Below are 15,694 nucleotides of genomic sequence, written 5' to 3' on the forward strand. Positions count from 1 at the left end.
GAGTGCCCTCAGTCTCTGGAAAGCAGGGCCTGTGGAACCTTCTAGGGAGGGGATGGGCGGGTGGTTGGTAGCCCCCCACCTGCACGCACGGGTCCGGGACCCTCCTCTGGCCTCAGGGACATGCGCCCTCTGGGGCTGCCCTCCCGTTCGGGACCCGCAGCTCCACCCTGTCCAGGTGGTGACCTGAGCCCCCCATGCCCCCCCTTCCTGAGGGGTGACCTGACCCCTCCCCGCATCCTGCGGGGTGACAGGCCCGGCCTCCCCCCGTTTGGGGAGGACTTCTCAGCCAGGTCCCCGGGCCCCGAGTCTGACCTGGAACGTCCCCCAGCTCAGCCTGGGCTGGGTCTCAGAGCAGAGCCAAGGATCCCGGGGCAGGTGATGATGGGAGGGACCAGCCAGGAGGCGCTGGTGGGGTGGCTGAAGGGAGGGGAGGCAGCCAGAAACTTGCCACCACCGGGGCCGCGGGCTGGTCCACTGGAAGTTGCTGGGGCAGGTAGCACCTCGCTCCATACGGTGGTGTTGGCACTAGGGTCCCCGGAAGGATGAGCTGGAGGTCGACCCCATGGTATGGGCTTGACGGGTCCCCATCACCCCTGGGCAGGCTGCACATCCACGTCTGTCGCCACCAAGATCACGTGGGCCTCCTGTCCAGGGCTGCTCCGCCTGCCCGCCTGCCCTCGGCACCCACAGAGGTCCGGACGAGGTTCTGGGTGGGGGCCTCCTGGCTGGGCCCAGGCTGGGGCCCACCATCTCTCCGGCTGCCTTCATGTTCCCTCAGACCCTGGCAGGGAGCCTTGCTCACGCCAGGCGCCGTCGGCCCCGCCGGGGTGACCCCGTGCTGGGGGCCCATGCCAGCCTCATGGTGTTGCCGAGAGCCTGGGGGCTCCTGGGTGCCCGTTTCTGGAGCTGGGGCCCCTCTGGTGTGCTCTGCCAGCCCTGGGGCGGGCCGAGGGGAGACAGTCCCCCGTGGAGGGAGCCCCAGGGCTCTGAGCCTTAGCCCTGTCCTGGGAGGCGGGGGTGGGGATGGGGGTGGGGTGCTGAGGCCACCTGATTAGGGCAGGCCCACCAGGACACTGCCTTCTGTTAACTCAGAGTCACCTGATGACGGGCCTTAACTACATCTGTGAAAGCCCTTCCCCTTGGCCACGTAAGGCAGCATATCCACCACAGTCACATGCTGCCCTCCACTTGGGGGTGGGGGCCTTGTAGGGGGCACACACCAGGGCTCCAGGACCCTGGGGCCACCTGAGCGTCCCGCCCCCATACACAGCACTCCTGGGCCTCCCTTGCAGGAACGTATGTGCACAGCAGTTTCTCAGAACGGGGTGGGGGTGGGGGTGAGGCCAAGGCCATGCCTCAGGGGACATGGCTGGGGAAGGAGGGTGCTGCCGGCCCAGGAATGGGGTGAGTCAGGGAACGGGCATCACTCTCAGGCTGCCTGATTGGGGTCCACTGTGCAGTGCGGTGCTGGGCCAGCGTCCACATGGTCCAGAGCAGGGGAGAGAACCCACTGCCTTGGGAAGCAGCCGGGAGCCCCTGCGCCTGCAGCCCCACTCAGCCCCGCTGGTCGAGGGCGGCCTGGCTGGGAAGGGATGCGAGGGCTTGAACCCAGAGCCCCTCTCAACCCTGACAGCACCCCTCGAGGCCCAGGGCAGCCCCCCTGAAGCCGCAGCGCCCTGTTGAGCCGGGAGCTCAGCGGGGATGCAGCCAGGACAGGCTCTGGGACGCACGTGGTGTTCCTGTGCCAGCGCTCTCGCATCTGTCTCACCGCGTGAAGAGCGATTCCAGGCCCTGGGAGTGCTGCTCCCGCGCGCTTTCCCGGGGGTGCCGCCCATGAGTCCGTCTCGCGGGGGTGATGGGACTCTGAGCAGCGCCCACCGAAGTAGACGTAGACACGTGTGCAGCAGGTGTAACTGGAGCCCTTCGCTGTGATCACGCCGGCGGCAGGGCTCGGCGGGTGCTGGACAGTCTTTCTGGAAGACCACCCCAGAGGCTCCTGTGCCCGTGCGCTCACGACAGGACTGCGGGAGGGCCTCCCCCGAGGGCCTCCACGCAGGGGAGCGGGGGAGGCCCTCGGACACTGTCCCAGACCCCAGGCAGTCCAGGCAGGGGACACCAAGGCCACAGGCAGCGTTTGTCTCACTCTGATGGTTGAGCTGTGGTGCTCACCGGTCAGGGCGCTCGCTCACCTGTGGGTGTGCTCACCTGCTGAGGCGCTCACCTGTGCGCAGGCGCACCCATCAGGCCTGTGGGTGTGGTGCAGCGACGCTGTCCTGGCTTTCCTGCTTGGTGGCACCTCGAGGAAGGGTTGGCGCTGCACCCCCAGCCTGCCAAGCTTCACAGGTTTGTCTCCGCCAGCCCCCACGGAGGGGGAGGGGCACCCGTCGGGCTCCCCCAGGCTATCCGGGCCGCGTGCCTCCCCCGTGCGATGCCGACGGGCACCTTTGCCCTTTACGTAGAAATAGTAAAAAGCGTCAGCCCTGCAGAAGCAGAGACACGACTTCCCAGGGACTAGACCCCTCCCTGAACAAGGGTGAAGACTCGGGTCGACGACTGCAGGGTGCAGGCCGCGCTCGGGGTCCCGTGTGCCCAGGCGGTCCTGGACGGCTGAGCGGCCGCAGGGGGGCAGGGCAGGCCCGACTCACGCCCGCAGCCCCGCTGGCCTCACTCAGCCAGGCCACCGTGCACATCCGCTCCTCTTCGTCAGCCGAGGAGATCCGGCGATCGCCATGGCGGCATCCCGCTCTGCCTAAGCGGGTGCTCCCACGCTCTGGCGGGGCCCCTGGGAACCACAGGCTCCCCAGGAAGTCACTGGAGCCCGTGTCCCCTCACAGAGCCCCGAGGACACCAGCAGCAAGGACCCCTTGTTTCTTGTCTAATTTCCCCCTGGTTTGACAGGGGGCCGTGAGCGTCCTGCAGCCCCTCTGGGGACGGAGGCCCCCACCGCGGAGGAAGAGCATCAGAGGGACGGCCCAGCGTCCTCCTGCACACAGGGCAACCCTGGGCTCGGGGACGAGGGGGGTGAGTGGCCCTGGGAAGGCTCCTTTCCACCCCCGCTCCTCCCGACCGTCGCCCCCGGTCAGCACGATCAAAGGGCACCCCCATCTGCGTCTTCCCCAGAACGCGCTCACCTCCTGACCCTCTGTGTGCGGTGGTGGGGAGGGGGCTGAGGGAGGAGGGTCTGCGGCTCAGCTAACGGCTGTACTGTGGGGGCGCTCAGGGTCCCTGCCCACCCCGCAGCCAGGAGATGAGGAGTCTCCTCCACGTGGGAGGCTCTGGTGGGGGGACTGGCCACCTCCCGGCCCTGGCCGTGCTGCAGCCTGGCCCAGTCAGTGTCACACATCAGGTCAGGACCCAGGTCTCGGCTTGTCCTGCCACGAGTGTTGGACCCTGCCTGCAGCACCCTGGCTTCTGGCCCGGGTGACCCCGTGGTGGGGTCCGAGATACAGAGTGACCGCTCGCGTTCCTGGGCAGCAGCCCTGTGGAGAGCACATGGTGCGTCTGGCCCACCTCCGGCTGCACCGACCAGCATTTCGGACGCGCGACGTGTCCTCCTGGGCCTCAGCCTCTCCTCCATAAACTGGGGCCAACAGGACACACACACAGGGTGTAATGCCAACTCCTGGGAGCAGTGATGTGCCCCCGCTAAAACCTGGGGTCCAGGAGGCCGGGGTGGGTGCCCTTTGTCCTTGGTCCAGCTTGAGGGCTTCAAGAGGGCAGAGTGAGCAAGTGGCTGGGAGTGGGGCCCGGCGAGCTGACGGAGGCTCTGCCTGGGGGGTGGCGAGGGTGGGATGCGGGGGGAGGTGAAGAGTCAAAGGGCTGAGGCCGGCAGCTCACCCGACCCGGGTCCGAGTCGAGGGTCCCCAGCTGAGGCGTACCAGGTCAGGGGGCAGGGGAAGTGGGTGTGAACTGTGCCCGGTGGGTGGGGAGAGGGAGGGTGTGTCACATAACCACCCCCCGCGTGTTCTGACCAGGACGGGGCTTTATTGAGAGCATCCAACACCCCATACACACGAGAAGGCACGTGCACAGGCCGCGGGCACCCATCCTAGATGCCCACACACGGCGAGGCCTCGCTTCCTGTGGCCAGCACTCACCCCCCTGCCCTGAGAACTACAGAGAGGCTGCAAGGTGCGCCACCGCCTTCCCCGGGCCTCCCACGAGGCCGGCGTGAGACGCGCTTCCACGGGCACCGCTCCACCTTCCCGGAGGTGGTGGTCCCCCAGGCTGGTTTCTTGCACATGTTGCGGTCCGTCCCCTTTGGGCCTGTGCCGTCCTCGTATAACCTGACACGCCCTCGGCTCCCACGGGGACATGGACGTTCCTGCCCCAACAGGACACCAGTCCCTGTCATTTCAAGCCCATCAAGAACAGACTTTCCCTGATGGCTCGGAAGGCACCCTCCTCCTTGCACTGGAGGCACCAGGAAGGCCCCCAGGGCTGCAGAGGCACACCGCCTGTGTCCTGGGCACCGCGACAAGGCCCATGACTCTTCCCAAAGGAAGAAAACATGAGACGCAGTTTCCAGAAGGCTGTCCTTTCCCACGCAGCTGCTTCAGGTCCCCAGACAGAAGCGGCAGACCTGTCCTCCAAGTCCTCTCACACGGGGGCAGCACAGACCCCTCTGTACCCTGCAGGGCTCTCAGACAGGGAGACAAAATGCCCTGTGGACAAAACGTCCCCAGAGGTGGCCAGTGGCCTGTCCTTAAGGCTGGAAGTCTCCCGTGGTCGAAAGAAATCCACCCCAAGACCGAGTCAGACGACTGGCATGGAGAAAACATGCGTGAGTGACGGCCTTTACCTTTAACAAGAATGTCAAGGCCATGCCTGTCATTCAGGAAACGTCTGCTTCCAGATCAGACTTTGGAAAAATATTTATTAGGGCAAACGGCTGCAAAACCCACCTTCGGGAAGAGGCAAGGGGAGGAGGCCCTGCTGTTCAGGGGGGCATCTGGCCACGGCCCCTCACAGCGGAGGGCACGGGGCAGGTCTGCCCAGCCAGCCGCGCCTGCCCCTGCCAGGATGCCCGTCCACGGTGAGAGCTCGGCTCTCCCAGGTGGACGAGGCTTCCCAAGGATGCAGCCCTGTGAACCAGGGCTCAGCCTGGGGTCCAGCAGAAGCTGCGGCTGTGTCCGCCCAGGTGCTCAGGAAGGTGCTGGGCTTTAGCTCGGCATCCCCGCTGAGTCACTCCACATCCTCCTGCAGCTCCTGCTTCTGTAGGGCCTGGAGCCGGCTGACCACGGTCTGGTGGACGGCCTCCAGCCCCTCGCTGTCCAGTTCCCGCAGCAGCAACAGGATGGCGGTCAGGATGTTGTTCTGGGGGCACAGAGAGTCCCTGGGTGAGTGCCGCGCCTGTGAGGCTGGGCCGCCCGCACCGTGAGCTCTGGGCCTGGCCAGCACCACGCTCACATCATGAGTGCATGGCCTCCAGGAGGGTGGCCTTCCAGGCAACAGACAGAGACTCAGGTGGACTGAAACCGCAGCCGTGGCACAGGTATGGCGCTCACAGCCTGCAGGGACTTCCTACAAACGGACTCACCCCCTGCTCACAGCCCTGAGGCCCAGAGAGGCTAAGTGACAGGCCCTCGGTCACACAGTTGGTCGGTGATGGAGCAGAGACCAGAAACAGGTTCTCAATAACATGCGCCCAAATGCACACGTGCTTAGCGTGTGACACACACATCTGTCCACATAGCTACACTGGTTTCCACCTGCATTTGAGCAGGGAAACGCTGCCACTTCTACCGGGAAGGATTTCGCACAAAGGGGCTCCATGAACGGATCCCTCTCACGGGACGGCTGCAGGCACAGCCACGAGCTGGAGCACACGGCCCACGTGACCACGTGAGGACACGGCTCAGAGGCTGACACTCAGGGTGCTGAGCCCGGGCTCTCCCACACCCTCCGGCTCCTGCTCCCCTCCAATCTCGCCAGACCCCCCGCCCCGTGCGCCCGGGGCTTCCTGCCACCTGCACCCCACACTGAGAGGCTTGCGGGGGGCTCGATGCCCACAGGGACACCCAGCACGGCCACGGCCCTCCCGTGCTCTGCTGTTCGGAGCAGGGCGTTCTGTCTGAGCGGGTGTGACGGTCTTCTGTTTGCCTTCATGGCAGGCGTGGAGCCAGGGGTCTTCAGTCTCTGGTCCGCACTGCGCTGCAGAGGCCCTGGGGTGGGGGGAGCTTTGGGGCTCTGCCCACCCGCCGGGCACACCCGCCACCGGGACGGGACACACCTCCACACCCCTGGCTCCTCCTGAGACGTGTGGGAAGTGTGTACAGGGACCCCACGCTGCCCCACGTGGCCACCTCGCTGAGGAGGACAGTGTGGTCACGAGGTGACGGTGACCTGCCAGGGCGGGGAGGGCGGGGGAGATCGGCCACAGGCCCAGTGACCGCTGCCGAGACTGGCCTCAGCCTGCGGTCACATCTGTCCACAGCCCTTGGGGCCTCAGTCCGTCCGCCTCTGTACCTCCCGTGAGCTTTGCATGCGTTTGACGTGGTCACTGCACAAACGAGCGAGGCCTCGTGCAGCCCTCGCCTCTGTGAGCCCACGGGGAGGTCAGAGCACCCGGCGGCTCTGGCCAGGCCGAGCTGGGGCTGCAGCAGGTGCTGGGGGGTCAAGGGCCTCCCCACAGACCCTGGGGAGGCTCAGACAGCCCCCCTTCCCGCGTGACTAGGTGGCAAGGTGCCCTCTGGGGTGAGCTAACTGGTGACCCGTTCTCCCTGCCAACGACCAGCTCAGGGAACTGACACCAAGCCTGCGGGGGGGGGGGGGGGGGGGGGGGGGGAGGGGCACACGGGGAAGCTGCTGGGCCGGTGAGGGGACACACGGCAAGAAACGGCCCCACCTCTGTGCCGGACGCGAGCCTGGAGCAGGGCCCCTGTGACCAGGGCACGAGCCCAAGTGCGACACGGGCGGCAGGCGGGGCCTCGGAGGCACCTGGTCTTTACTGACGTCACCCACTGCCCACGTGACCTGGTTACTGTTCAGCCCACAACCCGTGCTCCGTACAGGGATGCCTGCGGAGGCTGCCGCCTGGGCACTGCACGGGGACACCGCCCCCGCCCTGGACAGAAGGGTCCCCCCTCCTGAAGCAGGCGGGAGGCCTCTTCCCAAGCAGCAAGCTTCCCGCCCCCAAGACCACCCTGGGCCCCGCCACGCCCTCAGGCACCCCCTCCTCTGTCTGCCGCGCCCAAGCAGCTTAGATGCGAATGCAGACACTGGACCCAGACGGCCAGCGTCCCCCCCTCCGGGGCCCGGCGTCGCGCGTCCCTCCAGGGTCTCCAGCCCGATTCCCACTCTCTGGGCAGGGGCAGCCAGCAGCCATCGGCGGCCAGAGCGGCCTCCGGCATCCTCACCCTGTTCTTGCGACTGCTCGCGGCCTCCCTCTGCGAGAAGGAAGGAAACCGGTCCCGGGAAGGGGGCTTCAGGCCAAGCTGCCCCTGGACGCTGCCGGTGGGGGGAGGACAGGGGTGCGTGAGGCCTGAGGGGCGCGGAGCCCCGCCCACACCGTCCGCACGTCTGTGGGTCCAGCGCCTCCGGGCCCAGTGGGGAAAAGGCCCCTGACAGTGGAGCCCCGCCGCCCGTTTGTAAGGAACCCCCCACTCCAGCACTCCGCTCTGGGGGGACAGGAGCCGTGGACTGGGGGGCGGGGGTGGGGCAGCACGACGTCTCTGAGCCCTGGGGTCACCTCCCTGCCCCCGGAGCTCCCCCCAGGGCCCGGTGGGGGGGGCGCTAGCACAAATGGCACGTCAGCCCGGGACGGAGAGCGACAGCCGTGCGCCCTCCCTCCCACACCACCGCACGGCGAGGCAGGCGGGCCTCCTCCACGGGCAGACACCGGCCTGGGGCCCCGCGGTGAACGATGGTCTCCACCATGCTCCCCACGTCCGGCTTCTGCCCACAGACGCCCGTGACAACCAGTCAGCGGAGATGCCGTCTGGGTCGGGGGGCCGTCCCTCAGCCCACAGGCCCCGCTGCCCCCGGGGGCTCGGAGGCTGCACGGGGGCTCGGGCGGCCGTGGCCACGGCCACGCGGCTTCCCTCCCACCCACCAGCCCACCGCCCGCGTCCACCCCTCCCCGCGAGGGGCTGGTCTTGCCCTCGCCCGTGCTCCCTGCCCTGGGCCTTCTCTCGGCCACGCGGCTGACACCAGGCTGGGGGCCCCGAGAGCCAGACCAGAAACAACCACCAGGCACACCACCCACCCCCGTCGCAGAGGCGCAGCCACGGGAAGCCCGGGCAGGCCCGCGGGCCGCACCTGGCCTCCTCCTGGCCGAGGCTCAGCGGGTCCCGTGGTGTCTCGCCAGTGGCGTCCACAGCGCTCAGGACGTAGGACAGCGCGGGCGGACCGTTCCCCAAGTCCTCTCTGCTGGGCGCCGTGACCTCCTCTCCCTCCACCAGTGCTCGGGACACCTCCTCCTCGGTCACAGCTTGGGAGAGGAGGGGGCAAAAGCGTCAGTGGCCTCACCGCACACGAGCCCCATGAGCCGCGGCCCGGCCGTCCCCGTGGCAGCCAGCACGGTCTGCTTCGGGGAGGGGCCCGCTGTTTGTCTGTCCTCACAGCCAGCGCCCGAGAGCAGGGCCGGGTCCCCCACCATCGCATCCCCGCCCTGGAGGTGCTGGACACGGGGCAGCCGTGACAGCTTGTGAATCCACACCTCAGCATTTGCCCAGAAAACCCCAAACGAAGGCAGGTTTTTAAAAGGCACAGAATCACTACATTTCTTCTATCTCAACCCCATGTGACAATTTATCTGAAGTTTACTTATATTAAAATGGTTCATCTAGGAGAAAATAAGGGTGCACATGCGGGTCAGGAACCAGCACGGAGAACGCCCGGGGCCCACGAGGAAAAGGCAGAGCCCCGGAAACGGGCCGGAGCCCGCGGCGGAGCAGGAGCGGCCCCCCCCCATCGCCCTGTGGGTGCCGGGAGGCCCCCCCAGCCCCCCCCAGGAAGGCAGGGAGGTGGGGGGCCGAGGAGCGACGCGCGCCGCACCTGGTGCGCTGGGCACGGCCCCCGGGGCCCCCCGCGCAGCGGCAGCGAGGCCGCGCGGCCGCGCAGGGGAGGCGGGGGCGCGTGCGGAGCAGAGGCCGCCCGGGGGGCGGCGGCGGCGGCGGGGCCCTGCACCCACCCTGGTTGTCCAGCCTCTGCAGGTGCGGCAGGTTGCGCAGGACGGTCATGCGGTAGAGGCGGGGGCAGGCGCCGCAGCAGGGGTTCTCCGCCAGCCACAGCACGCGCAGGCGCGGGAGGCCCTTCAGGTGCACCAGCTCGGCCAGGCTGGGGACGCGGTTCTTGCGCAGGTAGAGCTCCCTCAGCTGCCGGCAGCGGCTCACGGGCTCCAGGCTGGAGATGCTGTTGACGCTGCAGGGAGACGCCGTCAGCGCCGCCGCGGGGAGCCCCCGCCCCAGGGACGGGGGAGCGCTGCCGGGCCTGGCCGTGCGCCAGCGCCAGGGGGGCGCCAGGCCCAGGGGAGAGCCTGCGGGGGAAGCCCTCCAGCTAAAGGGGGAAGCGGCCGCCCCTGCCCTGTGGAGGCCGCGAGGAGTCAACGTGGGGTGCGAGGTCTCAGCCCCCTTGAAGGACAGGAGCCTGAGGCCTCCCTGGGACACACCCCCGCGCGCAGAGTGGGCAGCGGCCAGAAAAACCCAGGCGACCAAGAACGGAGCACTGAACTTCCAAACCCCACGTTCACCAAAGACACAGCTACGGGTTTAAACTGTGAGCGGACCCGAGACAGGACGTGCCCGAGGCGCCAGGCAGAGACCCACAGGTCCGCGCTGGCCCAGCGCGATCCCCTCTGCGCACGCAGGTGGACCGGCTGGCTCCGCTCGAGGGGGTGGCCGAGCATCCCTGTGCCCGAGCCCCCGGCCCTGGGGGACCCCGCCCGGCGGGCCGGGCCGCTGCAGACCGCCGTCTGCTGGACGGTGCGTGTGTGCTGGGCAGGGTGCCCCAGGGCTGCTGCACCCCCCCCCCCACCTCTGCAGTCGCTGCAGTGCTCGCCTGACGCCACCTCACCAAGAGCGAACCCAGGCGTGGGTCCCCACCGTCGGGGGAGCGGCCCAGGCCGGGGGGCCAGCGAGGGCTCGGACCTGCAGCGGCCTGGGGTCCCCCCTTGACCACTGGGCTAACACTGCACCGCTACAGGCCGGATGTGCCCCTCACCCTTATAGCAGGGGCCCCACAGGGCTCCCTGCACCCTGCACCACGTGAGGACACAGGGCGAAGCCACCGTCCGCGGCCCAGGAAATAGCCCCTCGCCACACACTGACCTCGGGCTGTGGCCTCAGCACTGTGAGGGGTACACGTCTGTAAAGCCCCATCAGAGAAGCCAGGACGGGCCTGGCCTTCCCTCCCACGGCACCGAGACCAGAGCAAAACGGCATCGTCTCACGGGACTGCCGCCCCGCGTGCGAGCACAGTCCCCAGGCTGCGGGGGCCCCACCAGGTCCAGCGCGGCCCGACGTCCAGGCCACAGCCCCGGGCGCTGCCCTCACTGGGCAGGGGTGATGAGAAGCCCACCTGCCCGAGGAGGGGCCTTGGGCTCAGAGGCCCAGCAACCTGCCCCCAGTCCCTCAGACAGCGCCCAGCAGAGACAGGGTCACATCCACGCCCCGCTCCGTTTCCTGCTGTTCTGGGGGATGAAAGTCTACATTTGTTTGCCATGTAAGGCTTTCTGGGCGTGGCTCACGTCCCAGCTCCACGGACAATCCTTACAGACACGTGACAGCGGACTGCTGGCGCCGGCACACGCCGGCCGCTCCATATTCCCCATGGCGTCCGCCCCTCCTCACCCGCCACCACCCCCCCCCGCCACCCCAGGGCAGCGGCTGCCTTTATGCCCGTCTTACAGCTGGGGAAGCCGAGGCACACAGGCCTGAGCCGGCCATCATTCATTCATTCCTTCATCCCGTGAGAAGGTGCGAGCCTGAGCCTGGCGGGTCGGGGCCGGGGGCACCTGGGCACAAGGCATGGCCCCCACAAGGCAACCTCGGAAGGTGCAAAGGAGACCGAGCAGAGGGCTAGGGAGGGACAAAGAGGGTGGCCGGCTGTGTGATGAGGAAGGGAACTCACGGGTCTGCACGGGATCAAAGGCCTACAATCCCACATGCAGGGCGAGTCTGAGACCTTCTGAGCTGCCAAACAGGGAGTCTGTCTCCCTTGCCCGGCTTAAATCTCCTCGAGGTTTTAGGTGGGGGGACCTACAGAAAGCACCCACCCCAGCACCTGCCAGGGTCAGCTCCCTCCCGGGCCCAGAGTGGGCAGGACAGAGGTCAGGCCTGGAGGGCGTTCCTCCCTCCCCGACCCTCCAAACTCCCCAGGGGCCTGAAGCCCCAAAGGCAGTATTTAGTTCATTCAAGGTTTCCTTAGTCTGTTGAAGCCCTGACGACTCTGAAGAGGTAAGGATTACCAAGGACAGGTTATGCAGGGCAGGGAAGCTGCCAGTGCTCCAGGCAGCGAAGGACCAGGAGGACAGAGAAGGCGGGGCACTGGGGCCGACGCGGCCACCCTGGGGCGCTGCTCACCAGCAGGAGGGCAGCGCGGCTCCCACTGACCCCAGGACGGGCAGGGCGAGGGCAGGGGGAGGCCCAGGTGCCTCCAGGAAGGAGGACAGAGCTGGGGAGCTGCCGGGCCCTCGTGCTGCCTGGGCCTGGCCTGCAGAAGCAGCCCTCCCGGACTACGGCTGGGAGGCCTCAGGTTATCTAACGGCCAGCGGGAGGGACCTGGACATTCTCCTCCTCTTCCAGCCCCAGGGACTTAAGAGTGGCAGTGTAGTACCTGAGGGTGATCACTTCCAGGCTGGGCATTTCCCGGCATATGGAGATCTAGGAAGGAAAGGGATGTGATTGTAAACATTGCTGGGCACTGGCCGTGTGACGTCACACCTCTCCCTCAGCCAAGAGAACCAAGCTGGAGCTGCAGTCCACCCCGCACCCAGGGTCTAAGCGGAGGAGCCTCCGTCGCCCCCCTAGGAGCGCGCTCGCGGGGCTCTGCATCCCGCTCCCTCTGCAGCCCAGACGTCCCTCTGATGGAGAAACGGGCACCCTCTCTGCAACCCTGAACAGCATCACGACCACCAAACGCTGCCAGCCATCAAGATGGACCATTGCTAATCTCAGACGCCCTCACAGGGCATCGGCAAGGGGACCTGGACGGACGGAGAGCCTTTCTTCTTGCTACCCCTGACATCCGGGGAAAGGACAGAAGCCCTTTCTGGCCCACAGAGCTGCGCCAATAGCGAGACAGGCTTGAAGCTGGATCTCAGAGCATCTTAACACGGACTCAGTGGAAAAGAGCAGCGGGGGCTCAGGTTGGTCCATGAAGGCTCCCTAACCTGTAAGGCTGATACGTGGTGAAGCCCCAGAGATCTGCCACCTGCCAGACCGCAGGCACGGGGCCAGATGGGGCCCCTGACGTCAACAAGCTCGCCGGTCAGAATGCTGCACGTTCACAGTGGATTTGTTTTCTGTCACAGTGGTATTTCGTTTTTATGTTTTTGCTGCTAAATATGCAGCACTTCAGCTAGAGAATGAGGTGGAACCGGCTCTTCTGGACAGCCCCGCCACGCAGCATTTCCAACTTTGTTTTTCAGGAAAGGTACAGCTCAAGTTACAAAACAAAAGTGGGTAAGAACCAACTGACTGGCACCCACACTCTGCGAGTTGGAGACATTCATCCCAGGAGTGGGAGGGAGGGTGGGCTAGAAATCTGTTGACAGACAGACAGCTCAGCCCAGCTTTGTGCTCTGTTCCCACCCAGGCCCTGCCTCTTCCTGCCGTGGGAGTGGGGGGAAGCTGGGTTTGGCCCACGGGCAGAGCTGAAGTGAGGCAACTCCTCGGGACATGAAGTCAGGCAACCCGTGGAAAAAAGCCCCAGCCAAATGCACTGCTTCTTAAAGTCAACCAAGCCCCTGGGGCTCTTCCTTGGGTGGCAGCAGGTCTGTGTCTTGGACCCGCCCCCTCCTCTGCGAGGCCAGCCTTCCATCCGCAGGAGAACGCGTGAAGGAACGCCACAATGCACTTGGGTGCTACAGAACTTTTTTTCATGAGTGGCTCTGCTTTACAAAAACTGCCAAAGGAACAAAGTCCCACACAGGAGTCTGGATAGAATGAGTGCAGGTCTGGCAACCTAACCCTCCTCTTGGGGACCAGGGATGGTTTGGAGGTGATCAGCACGATACTCACATCAGTCAGGCGGCTGCCCCTGGGGAGAGAAAAGACATACGCACTTTTATTCTGTTAAAGCTGAATTAAAAAAATTAAAAACAAAAATTAATGACTAAGGCCTACAAACTTTAAGAGTCCATGATTTTAACAACAAAGTAAAAGAAAGCTTTCCCAGATAACTGACAAAGGTGCCAAAAATCATTTCCTGGCTGATTTTGGACAAAACGATTTGATACTGGCGGGCTCCTTCACAGACTAACCTCTACCAGGTTGTCCCGTTTGAAGGACACAAAGATTTACCCGTTCTCCAGGCAGCTACACTGAGGGATGATTCCCTCACTGGGGAAGATAAACAAGGGAGTCTTTGTAACAGGCCAAGTTCCAAGGCTAAACATTCGACTTATGCAACACGCTTCAGAAAGCCTGAAATAGGGTCGTTGTGCTTCCGTGCTTAGGACAAGGACGACCGCCCCACGCAGAACAAAGGCGTGCCTTACTGAAAACAAATAGCAGATGTGCAAGGCTTTTAATGAACAGACAGAGCTCACTGCAGTCAATCTGCCTGATTCCAGGGGGAGGACGCTCTGCTGCTGACCGGCCGCCACCTGAACCGTCCAGTGTACAGAGGCGCGTGGAGCCGTGCTCTGAATCCTTGGGGAACATGTGTGAACCTTTCAGGAGTTTCAGAAGTACTTCCGGCCCCTCCTTGGCTCAGCTAGGCCTGGCCTCCCTGCCTCTGAGCCTGCACCTGTATCTCTTCCTGTCACCTCCCAGACAGTGAGTCACCTGGGGACAACCTCTCCCCGCACCCTCAGGGCTCAACTACAACCGTGTTTACTGAAGCATCACTTTAGAGGCTCAGTTTCCTTTCTTTGCCTAGAAAGGGTGTTAGTCACCTTGATCTCCTAGCTTAGCAGCAGGCCTGGCTCCCAGGGACTGCAGGCAATTTCAGAAATGAGACTGTCTACAGAGGGAAGGGTCTGCCCCACGAAAGCTCTCTAAGGCCCACAGCCAGTCTTCAAGGTAATTCCAAGTGTTTCCAGCAAGGAGGGCAGTCTGGGGCTGTGTGTAAGTCACCCCTGCTCAGGAGAGGTGAACACTCGGACCCGATCTTTGCCAAAGGCCCCCTGAGCGTGTGCAGCCCCTCGCCCAGGCTGCGAGCCCCCGGGACCGGGCAGACCAGCCTGGACGGGGGCCGGGAGGGTGAGGCCGGAGGTGCCCCCTCCACCCCGACGCCCACGGCCCCCTCCGCGGCCCTGCTCCATCCCGCCCCAGAGCAGAGGAGGTGCCGGGCAGGGGCCTCCGTTTCCAGACCGCTCCTCCCGGCCCGGCCCCGCGGAGGGGGGTCCCGGGGAGCGGAGCCGGGCAGCGGGGAGGACGCGCGGGGGCCGCCCCGGCCTCTGGGCCTCACCAGCAGTTGAGCTTCCGCACGCTGTGCAGCTCCGCGGCCTTGGCCCGGGACAGGACCATCTTCCGCGTCAGCTTCATGGCGGCGGCCGCCCGGGTGCCCCAGCCCGGCGCAGCTCTCACGCCGCCCGCGGCCCCGGCGGCCGAGCTCCAGCCGCCGCGCGTCTCCAAGGGGCGGGGCCCGCGTCTTCAGGGGCGGGCCCGGAGAGCTCATTGGGGGCCGGCCAGGGGGCGGGCCGGCGCGAGCGCGGTGGGGCCGCCTGGGCTTCCGCTCGGAGCCTTGGCTCCGCCCCTGCCCGCTCCGCCCCGCCCCGCCCCGCCCCGCCCCTGGGGCCGCGCGCCAGGTCCCGCGCATGCGCAGCGTGGGGACGCCGGGGTCGTCCGTGATTCCGCCGCGACGGCGTTGGAGGCCCCCGCCAGCCGGGAGCGCCCGCCCGAGTCCCGCCCCCCAACCCCGGGCCCGAGTCCGCGCCCGGAGCCCCGTGCATTAGCAGTGATGGTCTCTTAACTGCCCTGAATTAGGGACGTGAAGGGAGGCGCCGGGACAGCCCGGGGGCTGCGGGAGGCGGCAGGTGGCGGAGGGCCGGGCCGGCCTCGCACAGAGCTCGCCGGCCCTTAAGCGCGTTAGGAGTCAGAGGCTGCTCGGGCTGCAGAGTACGTCAGGACAGGTATCCGGGACCCCAGGCCTGCTGCAGGTGCCGAGACCACACTCGGCCGCCTCCGGGACCTCCTCCCCGCCAGGCCCCGGGCCTGTCTTTGGCCTGCCCAGCCCCGTCTCAGCAGAGGTCCTGCTGCGGCACTCCCTCCCTCCATCTCTGATGCCCTCGCTGTCTGATTAAGGGCCTCAGCCCTCCCTCACCAGTGGTAGCTGCTCTTCCCGGCCTGAGCCTCGCCAGGTCCCTGCCCTTGAGGTCTCGTAGGAGCTTTGCACTCACTGGCCGCTCGCCGCCCCTGGGCTGCAAATCCCCCTTATCCTTGTTGAACTTGGAGTCAAGCACCGTCTCTCCTCTAATTGCAATCATCTTGAACAAAGTCTTCCTTACGCTCTTAGCAAGTGTCGGAATCATTTTTTCTTTCGCAGAGGTCACAGGTTGCTTTCCCAGGATGCCACAGCAACACCCGAA

General features: G+C 66.0%; 1 protein-coding gene across 1 annotated transcript; it reads right to left on the reverse strand.

Annotated features, from left to right (window-relative positions):
* Window positions 1-4,856: 4,856 nt before the first annotated feature.
* On the reverse strand, window positions 4,857-14,750 carry CFAP410 (cilia and flagella associated protein 410). Its single transcript, XM_057698003.1, has 7 exons — window positions 14,575-14,750; window positions 13,182-13,200; window positions 11,776-11,822; window positions 9,134-9,363; window positions 8,260-8,431; window positions 7,359-7,449; window positions 4,857-5,316 (listed from the first exon to the last, which is right to left on the reverse strand). The coding sequence occupies exons 1-7, from the start codon at window positions 14,649-14,651 to the stop codon at window positions 5,185-5,187; spliced, it is 768 nt and encodes a 255-aa protein (XP_057553986.1). The 5' UTR covers window positions 14,652-14,750; the 3' UTR covers window positions 4,857-5,184.
* Window positions 14,751-15,694: the final 944 nt, after the last annotated feature.

Source organism: Hippopotamus amphibius, chromosome 10 (genome assembly GCF_030028045.1).
Source record: "Hippopotamus amphibius kiboko isolate mHipAmp2 chromosome 10, mHipAmp2.hap2, whole genome shotgun sequence".
Lineage (NCBI taxonomy): Eukaryota > Metazoa > Chordata > Mammalia > Artiodactyla > Hippopotamidae > Hippopotamus > Hippopotamus amphibius.